General features: G+C 42.9%; 1 protein-coding gene across 3 annotated transcripts in view; it reads right to left on the bottom strand.

The window, feature by feature from the left end:
• Nucleotides 1-7146: 7146 nt before the first annotated feature.
• The window catches only part of RFWD3 (ring finger and WD repeat domain 3), a 39247-nt gene continuing 25405 nt past the window's right edge, over nt 7147-20988 (bottom strand). For 2 of the 3 annotated variants that reach the window (XM_074199510.1, XM_074199508.1), the window contains exons 9-13: nt 19442-19592; nt 18913-19089; nt 12146-12360; nt 11073-11284; nt 7147-9306 (exon numbers count right to left, since the gene is read on the bottom strand). In XM_074199510.1, the coding sequence (XP_074055611.1) occupies nt 9163-9306; nt 11073-11284; nt 12146-12360; nt 18913-19089; nt 19442-19592 (899 nt within the window). In that variant the 3' untranslated portion in view covers nt 7147-9162. The other variant, XM_074199516.1, reaches the window with a different exon arrangement.

Genomic DNA, 20988 nt, shown 5'->3' on the forward strand with positions numbered 1-20988 from the left:
TAATTAGTGTTTGTGGCCTCTGTGTCTCCTATGCCTAGTAGACTGCTCCAGCACATAGTAGGTGCTTAATTAGTGTTTGTGGTCTCTAGGTCTCCAGCACCTAGCAGACTACCCTAGCACATAGTAGGTACTTACTATAAATTTATTGACCTGAATTAGACATAGGCAAAAGTGTTGCTCTTTTGGACCTAAACTGAAAACAGGTGTTGGTGACTGAGTTAGTTTGCTTTAGAAGAAAGAATTTTTGGGGAGAATAAAAAGGAGCCTTTACCCCAGGGCCCAGATCCACGAGGATGATGGTGCTGGCCCATTATAGCAGGTGTGGAGCAGGTTGACTGGGATGAGGGCCAGTATACAGCCTCACAAATCCACTTACAGTAAATATTTGAAACAGGAAATGATTCTGACAAAATGTCTATAATAGCTTGCCTGCCAAGTCTGATTTTAGATCAGAAACAAAATGCAATAGAATTTACTGTTACAAACACAAAAGCAATCCCCAGCACTCAAGTAAAAGAAGTCTGACCATGAGATTCTCACTAATGAGATTTTCTTTAATAGTGAAAGAAGGTCCTCCAAAAGGCACTAAGAAGGATGCTGGAATTTGGTTGAATAAAAAAAAAAATCAGAGTAAAGAGAAGAAAAAGACGTTTGTTTAAAAATAACTATAATTGCCCTATTCAAAATAGCAAAAAAAATTGGAAACAACTTATTGTGTCCAACACCCAGAAAATGACTTAATGAATTATGCTATGTTTATGAAAAGGAATATTTTAAAATTGTAAAAGGAAAACCTATGAATAACTCATGAGGACTCACCAAATTAACACATTCTTTGCTAAGGACTTCACACCATGGGTGGTGACAGGTGAGGCCAATGAAAATTAGGTTGGGAAATATGGTTCACCAGTAAATAATGAGAGAGGTTAAAGACATAGACTACATCTAACAATATAGTTAAATATTCTGTATAAAATTTTATTATATATATAATATCATAATTATATACATAAATATGTATACATGTAACTATAATGTATATATGTATGAATATAAAGAAATTTGGAAAAATATTTATGAGGTGAAACCACATGATATCAGAAGCAGAACTGAAGACACAATGACTATGAGTTGAAATTTATATATATATATATAATATACATACATATATTATATATATATATATATATATGTTTTTGCAAGGCAGTGGGGCTAAGTGACTTGCCCAAGGCCACACAGCTAGGTCATTATTAAGTGTCTAAGGTCAAATATGAGCTCAGATCCTCCTGACTCCAGGGCCGGTGCTCTATCCACTGCACTACCTAGCTGCCCCAAAATTAATACATTTTTAAAAAAGCAGCATGTCTACAATTTATTGCGATACATAGGCAATAAGTATGTATTCACTACATGTATATACATACTGCATTTAGAGGAACAGTGGCTAGAACTACCAATCAATAAAGATATAGGAAGCATCTACTGTGGTTGAGCAGAGTACACAGCACTGGCAGCTGATAGCTGTTATAGATTCTGCCCTTAGTTACTGCTTGCTAACATGTCTGGTCCTGCCTTGCTAAAGGATAAGGAGTCCATGGAAATTTTGCTTTTTGTGTGTTTATTTTATTGATTGATTTGTTTTTGTTTTTGCAAGGCAATGGGTTTTTTTGGGGGGGATTTACAAGGCAAATGGGGTTAAGTGACTTGCCCAAGGTCACACAGCTAGTGTCTGAGACCGGATTTGAACTCAGATCCTCCTGACACTAGGGTCAGCGTTCTATCCACTGAGCCACCTAACTGCACTCTATTTTATTAATTGATTTGATAATTTATGACAAATTTTTTAACAAGTCAGAAAAGGACCATCTTTAACGAATCAGATGGTATAGATTATGACAACAGTACAAATATTTTAAGAACTCTTCATAACTGAATCAACAAGACAGTGGTCGGTGAGGATTTAAACAGCACTCTTTAGGTTCATAATTCAAATCTTTAGCATAAACAAAGGCAATAAGGTTGCTCTAAAGCCAAAGATTCATTGTTTGGAGAAAGCAAGGCCATATATTTCAAGCTCTACCTGAATAAGACCCCCCCCCCCAACTACATACCAGGGTAGGCCAGTGTTTTTGTTAGCTGTCTTCTGCAGATTTTAGAAACATGCCAGGATACTTTCCCCCCCAATTAATAGTATTTTATTTTTTCCAGTTACATGTAAAGATAGTTTTCAACATTCATTTTTACAAGAATTTGAATTCCACATTTTTCTCTCTCCTATAATATCCAGGGCTAAGCTCACATCTTCACAACTGTCTGCTAGAGACCCCTAGTCATATGGCTATTGATGGCTACTCTACCTTTAGCCATTCTCTTCTGTCTAACTCTCATACATACTTCCATCTTATCTTTTCTTTTTTCTTTTTGACAAGGCAATAGGGTAAGTTAAGTGACTTGCCTAAGTCCACAGTTAGGTAATTATTAAGTGTCTAAGGTCGGATTTAAACTCAGGTCCTCCTGACTCCAGGGCTGGTACTCTGTTCACTGCGCCACCTAGCTGCCCCTCTTTCATCTTTTCAATACCAACAGAAACTTTGTCCATGACGCTTTGCTAAAATCTAGGCTAAATATGGAATCAAGGTTGGTTAGTGCATCGAATCTTAATTCTTTCAAAGATGTTTGTTTTTTCAGTGTTATTACATAAATTATTCTCCTGGTTCTGCTCACATCACTGTATCGGTTCATACAAAAGTGTTCAAATTTCTCTGAAAAGTCTTTATCATTTCTTATGGTACAATTTCACTATATCATTACATTAACATCATAATTTATTTAGTCATTCAACAATTAGTGGGTCCGGGGTGGCTAGGTGGCGCAGTGGATAAAGCACTGGCTGTGGAGTCAGGAGTCCCTGGATTCAAATCCTGTCTCAGACACTATTATACCTAATGTGTGGCCTTGGGCAAGCCACTTAATCCCATTTGCCTTACAAAAAAAAAACCCCTAAAAAAAACAATTAGTGGGTCCTCAATGAGCTTCTGTAGAAGAAGCTGCTGTAAATATTTTGGTAAACATTTTGTACACCTTTTCCTTTTTCCCTGATCCCTTTAGAATAGAAGCTTCATGGTTGTATTTCTGAGTTGAAGTTCATGCACATTTAGCGGACTTTGGAAATAATTCCAAATTGCTTTCCAGCAAGATTGTATGAATGCCAAGCTCCATCAAAAGACATTAGTGGGTCTGTTCTCCCATAGCCCCTCCAAACTGTCATTTTTTTTCATCTACAGAGTTCCACAGGGTGCTCAGCACCCAGTAGATGCTTTATGTTTATTGAATGGTTTTCCATTTTGGCATCTTTGACAAGCTGATGGGTGTGACACAGAACTACAGATTGACTTTAACTGAAATTTATTTCTCCAATTAATAAGGTTTTAGAGCTACCTCCCCCCAAGATTGTTGATAGCTTCGATTAATGTAACAATTTAGGACAATTGTGGATTCCTTCCTCTTAACAAGGCCTGTAGACGCCAATGGCATTATCCCTGGGTGAATTCCTTTACTATATTCCACTATGGTGGGGGGAAAGGGGGGGGGGGAGAGAGAGAGAGAGAACTTATTTTAATTAACATGAATTTTCTCTCTCTCCTATCTTCTCCTACTCTACATTGAGAAAAAAAAAAGGAAAACAAAATCTTTCTAATAAATGACAAATGTGCATAGTCAATATATAAGGTACTTAATATCTGTTTCTTTCCTTCCTTAAGGGCAAAACCAGATAGGCTAGGGGAAGGCTTGAAGACAAAAAGGAAGTTCTAGAATCAGGGATCTTCTTTTCCCTTTTTTTTGGAGCCTGGGTCTTCCTAACTAGCCTAGTCTAGATGTGCAGCAGCCCCTCACAGGCATCTTACCACTTGAAGTTGGCACAGCAGCTTTGACCTGTTTCACTTGGACCGCCCTGGTGTCCTCTATTCCAATTGGTTTTGGACTTAGTAAAAACACCCAACTGGCTTTGACCCACCTCCAGTTTAGAATTCCAGGACTCCAATGATCCACCAGCCTTGGCCTCCCTAGTTGCAGGAATTACAGGTGTACACCTCTTGCCCAAGATAGGTATTTCCCCAGGTTGTCCCTCCTGCCTGGGTTGAGGGGAGACATCTCTGCCTCCTATATTCTCTGGTTTTCAAGTCTTGGCTAAAATCTTAATTTCCTCAGAAAGTCTTTTTGGATCCCTCTTAATTCTAGTGCATTCTTCTGTTGAATAAAATTTATCTTGTTTCTATCTTGCTTGCATGTTGCCTCCCCTTTTAGGCTGTGAGACCCTTGAGGGCAGAGGCTATCTTTTGTTTTTAATTTTTTTTTCTTAATTTCCAATGCCTAGCATAGTACCTGGTCCATAGGAGGCCTTAAATGTTTGCTGTCAGTTTAGGAAAACTTATGGAACCCTACTCACACCAATGTTTTTAAGTATATAGAATACAAAGAATGATAGAGGAAATAAATCTGTTGGAAAGGACTATCATCTAACTATCCACCAGTCTGTCTGATCCATCTATCTTGTTAAGAACTCCTCCATGTAGTGCAAGTGAGAGGTCCCAAAGAACACCTCGAAATTTAGGATCACACTCAGTGATGAGGTCTGTAACTATTTTCCAAAGTTATGAGCAAAGTGATGTTTAAGTTTGAAAGGGCTCCATTGATGCATTTGGTGTTGTCTCCCCCAGGGTCTAGCACAATACCAGGCAAATATGTGGATTGATCATTACAGATTTAATCCATCACACATTTCTTCAAAGCTTATAAGGCAGACCCCCCATAAAGGGGGGAAATCTCTGATGGCCAACTAGCTGAACTGTCCTCTAGTCCCTTGTGTAAAGATTCTGGATTCTCACTACAAATACTGGTACTATCCTTTTTATGACTCCTCTCCAATGGGGACCTGTCCACTTAGCCATCCTTCTGAGATCTTTCCTCCCATTCAGGGTGGGATCAAAGCCTTCTCCAAACTATGAAACCCCTGGGCAGCACACAAGTGTCTGATCAAGTTTCCTAGGTATAGACATAAAAACAATTTCTGATCTCTCCCCTTTCTTATCTCCTTCTCTGGTATGAATGTTATAAAGCTGACGGGAAATCCATATAGGGTAAGGCACTTCTTGTCCTCGGATAAAGAACGCCAGGGACCCAACACCAGCTGGCCATTCACTGACTGAGCTATTTTCAGGAGGGAAGATTTCCAGGCATTCCCCTATGGATCTAGCCTCAGCCACCCCCACCTCCCCAGCTTAGCCCTCCTCCCTGTGGACATTGGCAAGCATTGGAAGGTGGATGGCTAGTGGCTGGGATGCACCACTGTGATCTGGAGACAGAATGAGGCTAATTGGAGCAGGTGGGGCAGAGAACCCAAGACCTCAACAAAATGAGCTCTCTAGTCACCTGGAGCAGATGGACAGACCAGGTGGGCCTTAACAGGTCTCATTCTATAGTTAGGATGGGAAGTCATTAGGGAATAGCTCACGCTTCATTTTGGATTTTGTTACTTTCACTGCCTTCTTTCTCAACCCTCCAATTAAAGTCAAGTGATTATTAAACACCAATAATGATGGGGGCAGCTTGGTGGCGTAGTGGATAAAGCACCAGCCCTGGAGTCAGGAGTACCTGGGTTCAAATCCAGTCTCAGACACTTAATAATTACCTAGCTGTGGCCTTGGGCAAGCCACTTAACCCCGTTTGCCTTGCAAAAACCAAACCCCCCCCCCCACCAATTATGAACCAGGCACTGGGTTATCAGTTAAAGTATTAGAAATCAGGAGTGGAGATCAAGAAAGGCTACTTGCAGTCATTCATTTATTCAATCAGCAAGCAATGAATGAGGATCTGTGGCTGCACAATCATCTGAGGTGGGATGTGAAATCAGGTCATCAGCTCTGTCCATGATGCATCTCCCCATTCAAAGTCATCAAAGGCTCTACATAATCTGGTCTTTTGCCTAATTTTCCAAAGTCCCCTTCCTGGTTGGCTGGTACTGCCTTGATGTCATTGCAAGGACCCTTGTGAGTCCCTTCAAAGTTTAGCTTGGGTGCTTCTTTCCAACCCTACTGGTTTGGGGGGGGGGGGTCTTGGCCTCTGACTCACCCCATTTTAAGGTCTCTGTGTATGCAACTCCAGGACAGAGGAAGAATTGTTTCATTTTTGTCTGTTTCCAGTGGGCACCCAGTTATTTGTCGTTAGCTTCTTTTTGACATTGTCTCATTCTCAACTTGAAATACCTTGCAAATGGGATATGGGTGTGCCATTTTTGCGTCTCATATCCTAAGGCTTCTTTGCTGTAACTATTCTCACCTGGTGAAGGGTGTCCCTAGTGTCCCTGGTAAAGGGACAGAAATATTCAAACTGAATCTCTGCAGGATAAAAAAGTGGTTCTGGCATACCATCTGTAAAGATAACACCATTATATTGGCAGAACCTGTGTATCAACAAGGGGTGGCTTCTGGGCTGGGGGTGGGTGTGGGTGTAGGAATCCAGTTTCAGTTGGGATGGAGAAAGCATCACCAATACAACCTTGCTCACTCCTAGGCATTGCAGTTAGGATCCAGTAAGGTTTATTGGTGGTTCAGTTGCAAGATCCCTCCAGCCTTCCCGACCTAACACTGCTACCATGAAAACTGCTGACTGAAACAGTCCTTCAAAAATGCTGAGGTCCAAGGGAAGAACTTGCTGCGGCCAGCTGCCTGAGGCTCTGAGCGAGGTGAAGCCTGAGGCCCAAGGTCCATCGTCCCACGGATGGACATCTAGGTGTGGACTTGATGCTAGACAGGACCCCTTCTCTCTGCCCTTTCCAATCTAAGTTCCCACTATCCTAATTCTGGGCACAAGCCTCAGGCTAGAATTCCTAGAGCACCTCAGGGAAAGGCTTTTTGAATCATTAAATGGAAAAATACATTAGTAAAATGGACACTTCCAGTAAAAGCTTTAAGAGTCAATTCAGTTAAAAACATTACACACTTTAAAAAACTTTCATTTTCCAGAGTTGAAGTGAACTGTGTCAAGAGTACTTCTCTCTAGGAGAGTTTAAGGAACATGAGCCTGAATAAAATGGAAAAAGCTACCATATGGAGACAACGCAGTAAAGGGAGAGGACACATGAACATGTACCATATAGTAGACAAGAGAGCCTACTGTAAATTCTTTATTTTTACATATACACAAAGGACACCAAAAAAGTACAATTAAACAAAGATTTCTTAGATTATATAATCTTGTTTTCCAAGTAAGCTCAAAATACTCTGATCCCTCTTAGCTCCAAGATTTAGATGGGAAATAACTGAAATTAAAATCATGCCAAATGGCACAAAAAATATACCCTCTAGACTCTAGGAGCCACCTCAGACAGACCCCTCATGAGAAGAAGGTGCTTAATCTAATTTCTAGCTCAACAACCCTTTGATGATGAATAGGTGCAGACCAAACTGAAAGGGAAGAGGAAGTATGGGCATGGGGTACATGACTGCAGGCCTTCACACAGGGTGACGAGAAATTTTGCTCCTGTTCTTGACAAAATGAGCATTTTGAGGGAGTGCTTAAATTTGCCATTTATCTCTGCCAGCTAAAAGCCTGAATTTGCTGTAGTCAAGCCTGCCCATGTCCCTTCCTTGACCAGGAGCCCTAATGTGGCCCCTCTGAAGCCCGAGCACCCGTACCCAGGGCCTGCCCTTGTCTTTTCTGCCAACAGTGAGTGGGTGTGAACTCAAGCTTTTGTGCTGCCATCTGGGCCCGGGTCCAAGATTTGGGCAACAATTCCTGATAATCTAAACATAGCAAATGAACCTTCTTTGGCTGATACAAGGGGGCTTTTCTCACTTCTCTCTCGAGTTGGGAAGCTGGGATTTAAAAACTGTCCCTGAGAAGGGAAGGGGCTCATCTGAAGGGGGAACACTGTAACCTGCCAGAGGCTGAAGCAGCCTCTTGGGAGCAACGCTACCCTATCTTTTCTTAAATGTTACATCTCCAACCTTTGAGAATATTGAAGAAGACTGGCATTCCAAGCATCCCATTTCTCACTTCACAGGCCTGCTCCTGGAAACTTTTTTGACAGGATGGATCGCTGGGTTGTTGGCTCAAGCTACAGGAATCCTCTATCAAAGGGACAGAAATATTCAAACCGAATCTCTCTGCAGGATAAAAAAGTGGTTCTGGCATACCATCTGTAAAGATACCTCCATTTTATTGGCAGAGCCTGTGTATCAACAAGGGGTGGCTTCTGGGTTGGGGGTGGGTGTAGGAATCCAGTTTCAGTTGGAATGGAGAAAGCATCACCAATACAACACAATCCACAGTGCACCTGGGTTTTATAAACATTTGAGGAGGGCCCTGCTGCTCCATCCCCAGGTGTGTATATATAAATAACAGCTATAATGGGACTTTTTTTGGATAACGACTAGCTTGAAGAGACCCTTCTGCCCACACTCACTGTTTTTATGTCAGTTAAAATTCCCCTCCCTTTGCTACCCAGCTGGTTGGCTCTTCTTTGTAGGTTGTTACTGATGGAGAGAAAAGAATTAACCTTGACATTAATTCCTATTGTTTTTCCAGTATTTTTTCAAGGGAGAAGTCAGACTAAGTCTTCAGATGTTAAGACAAATTTATCCTGAGATCCCAAACAGTCTGGTAAATTAAGCTTTCCCCTCCTCCCTTCAACCTACATGTCACAGAGGCCCTGACAGCATTCTCCAGGGACTCTGCCCAGAGGTGCTAAGACATGGAGTTGATGCCCCTACAACAGAGACCTTGTTTCTTAGGATACTTACCCATAATAAATCAAGTTTCCCTCTCTTCCCTAGCATTCCCTTGGGTCTCTGGGCCTGTTAAGAATGAAGCCAGCAAAAGGACTTCTACAAATGCAGTTCATCAGAACCTCAGGGGGAGGCTCACATCCCCCACCCCAAGAGCCTGATACAATTTTCCATATGGAGACCCTCTGGATCTACCAAAAGAAACAAAAGAAACCTCACATAGGAGAAAGGCATGAAGACATGTGGCCCCTCCCTTCACCAGGTGCCAAGGCTCAGCTTTTAAAATCAGAAAACTCAAGTTGAAAATTGGTCATGAGCCTGGGCCAACCATGTGACTCCAGAGGCCAGGCCTGTGTTCACTGGACATTCGACCTTATCACTCCCATTTATGGATCTTGACAACCTTCTCTGTCAGGGTGGCCAAGTAGCTGTCCTGGTTGAAATCGAAGGGGCAGAGTGCCAGCACAGGCTGGTCTGCAGGGAGCTTCTGGAGGAGGTTGCCACTCCCTGCATCCCATATCTGAAAGAAGAAGCAGCACAGGTCAGGCAGCTGGCACCAAGCCTGAGTCCATGGGTAAGGGACAAAAAGGTCTATGAGGCAAAAGGAAGACACCGCTTTGTCTTCTCTTGGGGCGCTTCCAATGGTCCATCATCTTATTTCTAAATAAGAGGGCCTGCCTTCTGGAAAGAGAGTGAGGGTCACCTGCCTAGTGGGATCAAGGAATTTTTCCTTCTACTAAGGAGGAGAAAGACAGATAGGTAGATGGGGTCCTCCAAGTGAGGTTTGCTATCACCAGGACACAGATGTAGGCAAAAAGGGTAGTCCCTCCTCCCCAGGAGCTTCCACCAAGGGGAAGGGGAGAGATGGAGCCCAAGGGAGCCTTGCCTGGTGTCCCAGGAACAAAGTACAGGACAAGGGTGGCAGGCAATGATGCTTCAAGAATGCAGGGGGATCTGAGACTCCTGAGGCAGGGAAGTTTCTGCTGTCCCATCCAGAACCAACCTCCCCTTCCCAGTATTGTCATGAAGAAGTTAAGAGCAGATCAGTCAGAAAAACTGGTTAAGACATAAGGCCTAAAAAGGGAAACAACTCCGAGCTCTAGCTTGCTATCCAAAACTCAGTATTTTCTTTTGGATGGGGAACTGGAGGTTCATGGAAAGGCCCAAGGCTCCAGCAGCATGTGAGCTGGGGCCCAGACTCAGACACTTCTAAGACATCTAAAGGAAGCAGCCACACACCAACACAGGCACCCTTTGGACTTTAGAGACTTTTCTTTGCATTTGGAGAAGTTGGTTATTGTGACTTCATCCCATTAAAAGCATGGAAATAAAACGTAGCCCATAGATAACAAAACAGGGAAGATAAGTTTATATTTACAAAAGTCTATAAGGTGCTTCTTGGAAAGGCTTCTGAAATGACTTAGTTTTACACAATTATAAATAACTCGATTTATATATTACTCTCTCCTCTTCTTATTGGATGTGGGCAGGGTGGAATACAAAGGGAGAGGAGAAATATAAGAAATGTGTCTCCAGTGTCCCTAAATGGGTGAAAAGGGAGCAAGTTTGCAAAAGACAAATACTATTCTTGGAAGCCACATTCATCATGGTGTGGAGGTGACTGACTCCTCAGGTTGAGTCACTCCTTCTGGAAATGTCTATCAATAAACTAACAGGTAAAAGGTATGGTGGGGGCTCTGATCTCTTTGGTATAAGGAGTACCTACAGTGACATAAATCCCTGTAGACTTTAAGTGTGAAGTAGAAAAGTGAAAAATCTGACAGCTCTTCCAGGAGTCTCAGAGTTTCAGACTTGGTTGCTGTCATTCTGAAACATCTGTACGACAACCCTAACATGTACCTTAAGATACATGTGGTAACACATTCAACTTAGATCCATGCATACCATGAAAACAATGTAAAGACTAATACATTGCCTTCTGTGGGGGGTGGGAGAAGGGAAGCAAGATTAGGGGTAAATTTGTAAAACTCAAAATAAATAAAATCTTTCATATTAAAAAAAAGATACATGAGGCAAAAGGTTTCTGATTTTTTCCCCCCAAAGCTTGTTTATATCTAGAAGGAAGAGCTTCAGTAGCAAAGCAAATACAAAACAATGACAAGACACAGTAAGTTGTATATCTACTCCCATCAAGGTAGGTTGCAGGCCTATATGATCAAAATGCAGTTGCAATTTTACCTGATATATGAACCTAGAAATTAGGAATAATGATTCTTGGACTGGAGCTCAAACCTGAAATTGTTTCTTTTGTTTTTAATAACTTACCATGGCAGAGTTTGAAGATTCATCACTGGCACACACAAAGATGCTGCCATTCTCCTCTGGGCTCTGGAAGATGGCATTTTTGGTCAGCAGTTTGCAAGTGGGTCCAGCAACAAATGTCTGAATGGGCCGACAGGAGTAGACTGGCTCAGTAGCTTCATTTAAACTGCAGGTCAATTCCAGCAGCACGCTGCGCACGGAGTTATGGTTTTTATCTAGGGGACGAAGACAGAGAAGGCTGAGATCTGGACCAGTCCTGGGACCCAGCCCCAGGCAACATCCTATCAAGGACAGCTGGGGCCCACAGTGTAGCCTCCATGGACAAGGCTTAAGCCAGGCAGCAGCTTTTCTACCAATAGCCCCAGGCTGTCCTGGGAATCTCAAGGCCTCTAGATGTGAGGGGCTTTCACTGCTGCAAACAAGGGGCCCAGCCAAGCCAGGCTATGCCAAAGGACAAACCAACCTTACACCCTCTCCCTTCTGGCCCCTCTCAAAGTCCATCTTCCAAACACTTCTGGGGAAGGCATCTTTGCTATATGGTCTACGATGATTCTGAGACACAGTAAGCCCTGCCACAAGACAAGAAGTTATTGTGATACTGACATTTTTCCATTGGAAATATATTATATACCTTCACAATTAGCAGTGCCTCAGGGATTTAAAAAGTCTGCCTCACTGTCTGGTCAAAAGGGCCTTATTCAATCAAGTCACAGGCAGCTCTTTGGGGTCCCATCCTATTCCCTCAATTTAACGAAACGACTCCTCAAGGGCAGCCTTGGCTTTAAAAAAGTAACACCCCTCCCCAAGTAACCAATTGACTCCCACAGGGAACATTATTGGTAGAATCTGCCCACATTTACACTTAGGAGCAGGAAAAAAGGAAACACGTCTTGTGACAGATTTTTGACCCTCTTTTATCTGACATGGGAGTCAGAAAGGCAGCCCCAGGGCCCTATTTAGGCTGAACCTTCGTTATTTGCATCTTCTCCCTCACTTTATCATGTCCAGATAATCCACAAAACACTAAGTCCAGCACTGACTGGAACACCTGTGATTCCCAAGAAGCCCCCACTTACTGGGTCGGTAGGTGACAAGGCAATGCCCGCTGCGGTTCTCTGCCTGGAAGTCAGTGCAGCCACCTGGTTCCAGAGGGAGGTTGTGAGGATCGAAGCAGTTACTGTTGCTTTGCCTCCAGAAGCAGGCACCTTCTAAGCTTCCGGCTAATATCCCGCCAGCAGGAAATGCCACTGAAGCCATCTGTGGTAGGTAGGATAGTGAGACCATGGGACACCTGAGGAGGGATAAACAGCAGTCACTGCTCTGCTGGACCCCAGAGAACGAGAGCAGATTCCAGAAGGCCCAGGAAAGCAGAAGGTGACACACATAGGAGAAAACACATGACAAATTACATGATCAAAGTCTCCCTACAATGGAGGTTTTTAATCCTTTTTTGTGGGGCAGATCTCTTCTCAAAACCATGATTTTAAATAATGGGAGGAAATGACAACCAATTTCAGTTAGAATTAGTGAAAATGAAGATGTGACTTCCCCCAGATGCTCTGAGGAACCCTGCTGGGACTGTGGACTGCAGATTTACAATCAAACAAGGTTTTCAAGTCTCAGTATAAATAGGGAATAAAAATCTGACATTGAAAAAAAAATCCTCAGCATATTACAGTAGACACAAGTGAACACATTAGAAATGTGCTTGTTGTACCCCTTTCCTAACCACAGGGACATCTTGCTCAGACCCTCTTCATCTCCCTAGGGACTACAGCTGCTGCCTGTGATCTCTTCATCCTAAAGCCCAGGCCTGGGCTCTGATGGTTTCCCTCTCAACTCCAGGAGAAAAGGCAAATTCCTTTTGCTCCAACCTTGCAGGTCAGGGTTCCTGCACACTTCCTCTGTGCCAAACAGGCCTAGTCCCCTGCACAATGGACCATCCCTGGCACCCTCTAAGTGCAGCTGAAACCCAGTTGGAGTCCCCAAGGGGTGGGGGCTCTCTCCTTGGACCCTCTGACTCAAACATCCTCTGAATGAGGATCAGTGCTTCACTTTACCTCTATCTCCATCCCTCCTTTTTGTGTCCCTTTGATTTTCAGAAACCCACTGGAGAACCACTTGGTGATTTAGGCAACAGAATTCAGATTGGTTTCACTTTTGTTTAGCAGATAGCTGATCTTGATTTCAGGAATCTAAATTATTTTAAGTATTTTTTTCTTGGCGGCTTGACAGTTTTTATTTTGTTTTTGCAAGGCAATGGGGTTAAATGACTTGCCCAAGGGTCACACAGCTAGGTAAATCTGAGGCTGGATTTGAATTCACATCCTCCTGACTCCAGGGTCAGTGCTCTGTCCATTGTGACACCTAGCTACACCTAGTTTGATGATTTTTCAAAGACTTCTGAAGTTCTTCAAAGCTTTAAGAGTCAAAATATTTCCCAACTGTCCCACTGGTTCTTTTTTCCCTGAGGCAACTGGGCTTAAGTGATTTGCCCAAGGTCACATAGTCTGATTATGGATTTGAACTCAGACCCTTCTGACCAGTGTTCTATCCATGTGCCACCTAACAGTCACTCCATCGATTTTTTTATATTGTAATATACAAGGTGTGATTGGTACTAGCTATTAATATTGCAGAAGTTTTAATTCCAATTTTCACCCATCATATTGTTTTCTTTCACAAGTCTTCTGTGACCATAATTAATGCTGCATGGTTAAATAATTTCTATTTTCCCCTTATGTTAAGAATTTAACTATTTAGGCATTAAGGTATTTAGGTCTGCTGAAATCTGCATGCCTCCATGACAAAGGATGGTGGATTCCTTCTAAGGATAAATTGTTGCTTGTTTTTGCCAGGGCTGAAAATTTTTTTCCTATGATTTCTTCGAATTATCTTTTTCAGATGATTTAATCTGCTTTATTGTCAGGAATACCAGTAATCTGAGATTGCTGCCTCCATTTCTCTTCCACCTCTCGTCAAAAGCTGCCCTCTTTTGGGCAAGTCTGGATCTGTGCATTTGTTGCTATAGATGAGGAAACTCTATTTCCTAGGTAGGTCCAAGGCCTTCTCCACACTTCCAGTCCTGTACACCCAACAATAACGCAGCTGTGACATGCAAGCCACCCCAACCCCACTGCCCTGCAAATACCAAAAAAAGAAACAAAGACCTAAAATAAAATGAAATAGTAATAATAGTAGGGGTGGCTGGGTGGCAGACAGAGCACTGGCCCTTGAGCCAGGAGCACCCAGGACCAAATCCGGCCTCAGATATCCAATGATCACCCTGCTATGTGGCCCCAGGCAGGCCACCCAGCCCCATTTGCCCTGCACTGCCCCCTAATAATAATAACAACAATAATAATAAAAATAATAATAATAAATGTGCTTCAGTCTGTGTTCCAGTGCCACCAACTCTGTCACGGGTGGATCACATTCTTTATGGTAAGTCCATCACAAAAGTTACTTCCATATTTTTCCACCGTTGCTATTGCTTATCACAACTCCCTCCTTTCACAGACTCTGCTGTAGGGTAGCTGAGTGGTGCAGCAGACAGATCCCTAGCCCTGGCCCTGGCCAAGAGGCCTGGAGCCCCCATACCAACCCTTAGGCACAGCATCCACCTGGTCCTATGGTCCCATCCAATCCCAGCCCCTTGCAATAAGTAAAAAAGAAAATGTGTTATATCTGACCACTCTCCCCCACATGGTCCATCCTCTCCTTCATCACTCACCCCCCACTTCTTACTCCAGATGCCTATATCCCATTGAGTATATATGCTGTTTCCTCTCCTAGCCACCTCTGATGAGAGCAGAAACTCCCTCATTCCCCCTTGCCTTCCCCCCTTCCATATCACTGCAATAGCTCATTGGAATAAAGAAAAATCTTATTATATGAAATATCTTGGCCTATTCCCCCTCTCCCTTTTTCTTTCTCCCATTACGTTTCCCTTTTTTCTATTGACTCCATTTTTACACTGTATTTTATCTTCAAATTCAGCTTTCTTCTGTGCTTCATCTATAAAAGCTCCTTCTACCTGCTCTGTAAATTGAGAAGGTTCATATGAGTATTATCAGTGTCATTTTTCTCTACAGGCATACAGTTCATTATCATTAAGTCCCTCATAGTTTCCCCTTCTCCTCCAATCTCCATGCTTCACCTGAGTCCTGTATTAGAAGATCAAACCTTCTGTTCAGCTCTGGCCATTCCAACAGGAACATCTGAAATTACCCTGGTTCACTGAAAGCCCATCTTTTTCCCTGGAAGAGGACATTCAGTTTTGCTGGGTAGTTGATTCTCGGTTGCATTCCAAGCTCTTATGCCTTCCAGTATATTATATTCCAAGCCCTACAAGCTTTTAATGTAGTTGCTGCTAAGTCCTGTGAGATCCTGATTGCAGCTCCATGGTATTTGATTTGTGTCCTTCTGGATGCTTGTTAATATTTTCTTTGACTTGGGAGTTCTGGAACTTGGCTATAATATTCTTGGGGGTTGGGTTTTTTTGGATCTCTTTCTTGGGGGGGGGGGGAAATCTGTGAATTCTCTCCACTTCTATTTTGCCCTCTGCTTCTAGGATATCAGGGCAATTTTCCTGTAGTAATTCTTTGAAAATGATGTCAAGGCTCTTTTCCTGATCATGACTTTCAGGTATTCCAATAATTTTTAAATTATCTTGCCTAAATCTGTTTTCCATTATCAGTTGTTTCTTCAAAGAGATGTTTCACATTTTCTTCTAATTTTTCATTCATTTGGTGTTGAAGTACCACGAGTCCTGATTTCTCATAAATTCAGCAATCTCCCTGAGTTCTATTCTTTGAAGGATGTTTTCCTCAGAGAGCTTCCTCATCTCTTTTTCCATCTGGCTAATTCTGCTTTTTAAAGCATTCTTCTCAATAACTTTTTGAACTGTTTTATCCATTTGACCTAAGCTGGTTTTTAGCATGCTATTTTTTTAAGGGGTTAAGTGGCTTGCCCAAGGCCACACTGCTAGTAGTTATTCAGTGTCTGAGACCAGATTTGAACCCAGGTACTCCTGACTTCAGGGCTGGTGCTTTATCCACTGTGCCACCTAGCCACCCCTTAGCATGCTATTTTCTTCAGCATTTTTTTGGATTTCCTTGACTAAGCTGCTCACTTCATTTTCCTGCATCTCTCTCCTTTCTTTTCCCAGTTTTTCTTCTAACTCCCTCATTTGATTTTCAAAGTCTTTTTTGAGCTGTCATAGCCTGAGCCCATTTTCTGTTTTTCTTGGGAGTCTTTAGATGCAGGAGCTTGTGCTTCCTCATCTTCAGGCTGAGTATTTTGATCATTCTTGGGCTCACAGGCAAAATATTTCTCAACGGTGTTCCTCTTGTTTCCTCTGCGTGCTCATTTTCCCAGCCTGAGCCTGGTTTTGGGGTGCTTCCTGAGCTTTTGGGACACTCCCACAAGGATCTCAGGGTGTGAGGCTCTGTCCTTCCTCCTGGTCTGTGAATGACCATAAACGCCCCCCCCCTCTGCCATAGGGCTGAGGTGGGGGGGGGGGCCCTAGACTGCGATCAGGATCTGAATGTGGTCAGAACCTGAGTCCTGTTCCAGGGGCAGAGCTCTGCAGTCTCTCTCTTCACTCCCCTCCCAAGGTTAAATGGGATCGTGCCATGGGGGCTCCTGCTCACGGCTAGCCTGTTTCTGTTTCCTGGATCTTGACTGACTTGGCCATGGTGCTCTGTGTGCCCTGAGGGCTGGGCTTCACATGCTCGCTCTGGCAGAGGTTCCCCTCTGTTCCCCAAATTTGTGCCTGGTGCTCCCTGGGGCATAGGTCACGAAACTACCCCGCTGCTGTGAGCCGTGGCTCCCAGTGCCCTGGGGCTGCCTATGGGAGGCTGAAATTCTTTGGCTCTGGTGAGCCACCCCTCCAACCCCAGGGAGCAGAGCCTTTCTGCTCTTTTCCAGGTTACCTTGAGTAGGAGAACTGCCTCCCTGGGTCCCTCTGTGGGTTCTGTCTCTTGAAAGTTTAGTTGGAGTCCTTAGTTTAGAAGTTTTATGACAGCGCCTAAGAGAGGATCCTCTCTTGTCGCCATCTTGGCTCCACCCCCACCTTGGGGATTTCTTACTGAACTTCTTCTGGTTCGTCTAGTCCACTTCAAATTTTATTACAAAAAAGGGGCTCTGACCTCAGATTCATATTGCTAAATGCACAAAATAAAATACAGAGGGTGACAGAGGAGTCCAAATATCTTCAAGTTAAGTTCCTGGGCCCTGATTAAGCTCGCCTCTCCTTCATCAAAGAACATTTCCCTCTGGGGGCAGCCTGGGAGGTCTTGTTTTTGATTTGTATGACTTTTAGTTCTCTCCTTTTTTTCTCTGCTGCTCAGCACTTTCCTTTAATTTTGCCCATGCTCGTTGGCTTTGGTCTTTTTTTAAGCTGCTTTTTTTTTGTGTGGCTGTTTCTGTCTGTCTGTTTGTGAGAGCATGTGAAAAGCCTGGTTCTCTTTGAACAATTCCTCACTCTATCATCTTGCCTGAAAGATCCAAACCATTATGCCAAATAACCCACAGGATCAAAGTCATGAAAAATAAAAGGATTTGGACAACCACTCCAAGTATTAAACCAAAAATGCCCCCCCTAAACATCAGAGTAGGCAGTGCAGTGCTAACAATGAACACAGAGACATGGACTTGAGGTCAGAGACTCCCAGGCATAGTCCTGGGCAAATCCTCTCCCTTCTGTGGGCCTCAGTTTATTTATTGTAAAGTGAGTGCCAAATTCTATGATCTTTTGTCCCACCGATTTGAAAGAGCTGCCCCTTAAAAGTGTCTGCCTCTAAATAGTTAAGGGAAAGACACATTTGGAAGAAGTAGACAAGGATTCTCTTTCTAGGTCTTTAAAAAGCAGCCTTGGGGCAGCTAGGTGGTACAGTGGATGAGCACCAGCCTGGGAGCCGGGAGTCCCTGAGTTCAAATCTGGCCTCAGACACTTAATAATTACTTAGCTGTGTGGCCTTGGTCAAGTGGGCTCACTTCAGGCCCCCAGGGTTCATCCCTGGGCTCCTCTCCTTCTGTCTACACCCTTCTACATGGAGGTTCAATGTTCAACTCTAGGCAATTGCAAGCCTAGGACCGTAGATCCATCCCTAGGTCTCCTGAGCTTTGGGGCCTGCTCTACATTAGACATTTCAAAGTGGATGTCCCAGAGGCATTGAAAACTCAAACCAGACTTCTTTACAGTCCTGCCCTCTGGTAAGTCCTGATACCGCGCCACTCACTTAGCCCCTTAAGCCTCCTCATTCTCACTCTCCAATCAATTGTCCAGTTAGATTTTTCTGGCTCTATATCTCTCAAATAGCTATCCCTGGTCTCCACTCACACACCACCCAAAATTAGGTTAGGCTTGCTGCCTCTATCTAGACAACAGCCAAAGACTAGTCTCTTTTTATCCTTAAGCCAGAGTATGTCCATCCCAGAAGTGCCACTGATTCTCTTTAGGCCTTGGCCCTGGTTCTCCCCTAGACACCTGACCAAGCATTCCTCCCCTGAGAGAAGTAGGTAGTAGGAAGCATCTTCTTGATGTAAATACATCATCAGAGCACTTGAGAGTTAACTATTGGTGAAAGCTTCAATTTATACAGGAAGGAGATAGTGCAATGGATAGACTGGAGTCAGGAGGACCTGAGCTCAAAGTACACTGAAGACAAATTGTGTGACCCTGTTGTCTCAGTTTCCTTACCTGTAAAATGAAGGTAATAAAGGCAATGAACACAATGTATAGTAAACAGCAAGTGCTATATGTATGTGAGCTATGATGATGATGCAGACAATCGGAAGAAAATCACAAGGAGATGGAAAATAGAAGTAACTTTGCTACCTGGATTTCTGAGGCACTAACTCCTGAACATGGGAGCTTGTGTCTCTCAAATCATATACCAGGATCGAGCCATTGACCAGGCCAGCGTAGATGTAATGATCGTCATCGAGGCACCAGCAGCAGCTCCAGACTGCTCGCCCAGTGTGGTATGTCTGAACCACTGTGTTAGTCTCCAGGCTTTGAGGAAGAAGGAAAAGGGATGAATTAAAACACAACCTTGAATGAAACCTACTCAATAAGTACACTGGAGAGGAGGCCAAGAAGATTATCAATCATCAATGAGCCTCATGAAGCCAATTGAGAAGCCAAATTCAGTCTCATTTTCTCTTGAGAGACTCTCCACACTTAGCTCAAGTCCCCTCTGATTTAAAAAAAAAAAGGCATCAGGATTTTCCTTAGGTGTCATCACAGTGCACTGTGAATTAACTGAACAGAAGGATCTGATAGAAGTCGCCCAAGCTGGGGGTGTCACTTTGTGTGCCTATCCCCACCACCTTCTCTGATACCTGGCAGGTTGGCGCTCCCTTACCTTGTCAGCTTGAGTGTATTATCTAGCGCAGCTGACAAAAGCCAGCTATTCTGCCTGTTATTGAAGGCTAGCCCCCGGATCTCTCGGCTGTGCATTGGAATGTACTGACTGCTCTTCATGTCTGCCATACTGATCATCTTCACACCAAAGCCTACCAAAGACAAGAAGATGGGAAAGATGAGTAGCACTCCTCTCCTGTCCCTTTAACCAGGCCTCTTCACATATCTGCCTCCTGATTCTTTTAACACCAGGGTGGGTAAAGAGAATTTGGGTGTCACCAAGAGTGGAATGGCATGAGGAGTCAGAGAGACCAACAACAATGTAGGCCCTGGAGTGTATTTGGTAAAGCCCACAAACAAATTACTTAAGGAAAGAATCTGCTAGTTGATAAAACCTGCTGAAAACTGAAAGCAGTCTGACAGAAATAAAGCTTAGGCTATCATCTTATGCCATATTCTATGATATATTCTAAATGGATATGTGATCTGAGCATTAAAGATAATATTACGAAAATGAGAAGCAAAGCAGGCTGGATACTTCTCAGGTAGGAGTAAATGTAGTGTAAAACATGGGACAGAGGCAGTCACAAAACATTTTGATTACATGAAACTGAAAAGCTTCTATACAAAAAAAAATCCTTTTAGGGTAAGAAAACTGTTGAGTAAGAAAGGAAATTTTAGTATCACATTTTTCAGATAAGGTTTGGTACCTGAGCTACATGGGACATCTAGGATAGAGCACTGAGTCTCGAGTCAGGAGGACTTGAGTTCAAATCTAGCTATGTAACCCTGGGCAATCACTTAATCCTGTTTGTCTCAGTCTCTTCATCTGTAAAATGAGCTGGAAAAGGAAGCAGTACACCACTCCAGCATCCTTGCCAAGAAAACTCCAAGTAAGGTCACAAGAAGAATTGGACATAACTGAACAATAATAAATCCAAATAATAGGAAGATAAGATCAAAAGCTATAAGAGGTCAGAGGACATAAATGAACAGTCTTTTAAAGGCCTGCATACTTAAAAGAGTTCCAAATTCTATCCCATTCTCTACTCCCTCCTGAAGACAATAAGCAATCAGATACAGATTATACAAATAAAAATATGTAAAACATTTCCCTATCAGTCATTTTGTACAAGAAGATTCAAAAATGTAAGAGAAAAGTAGCATGTTTCAGTCTACAATCAATCAATATCAATTCTTTCTCTAGAGGCTTCATCATTAGTTTGGGATTATCTTGGATCATTGTATTGCTGGGAATAGCTGAGTCATTCATAGTTCATCAAATAATATTACAGCTACTGTGTACAATATATTCCTGGTTCTGCTTACTTCACTATGTATCAGTTCATGGAAGCCTTTCTAAGTTTTTTTTGGAAATCATCTTCTTTACCATTTCTTACTGCACAATAATATTTCACTATAATCATATACCATAGCTTGTTGCCCAAATAATGGACATTCCTTTGAATTCTAATTTTTAGTCACCATAAAAAGGGCTATTATAGTTTTGTACAAAAATTTCCATATTTGGGGATGCCTTTGGGATAT

Source organism: Macrotis lagotis, chromosome 1 (assembly GCF_037893015.1).
Source record: "Macrotis lagotis isolate mMagLag1 chromosome 1, bilby.v1.9.chrom.fasta, whole genome shotgun sequence".
NCBI classification, from domain to species: Eukaryota; Metazoa; Chordata; class Mammalia; order Peramelemorphia; family Peramelidae; genus Macrotis; species Macrotis lagotis.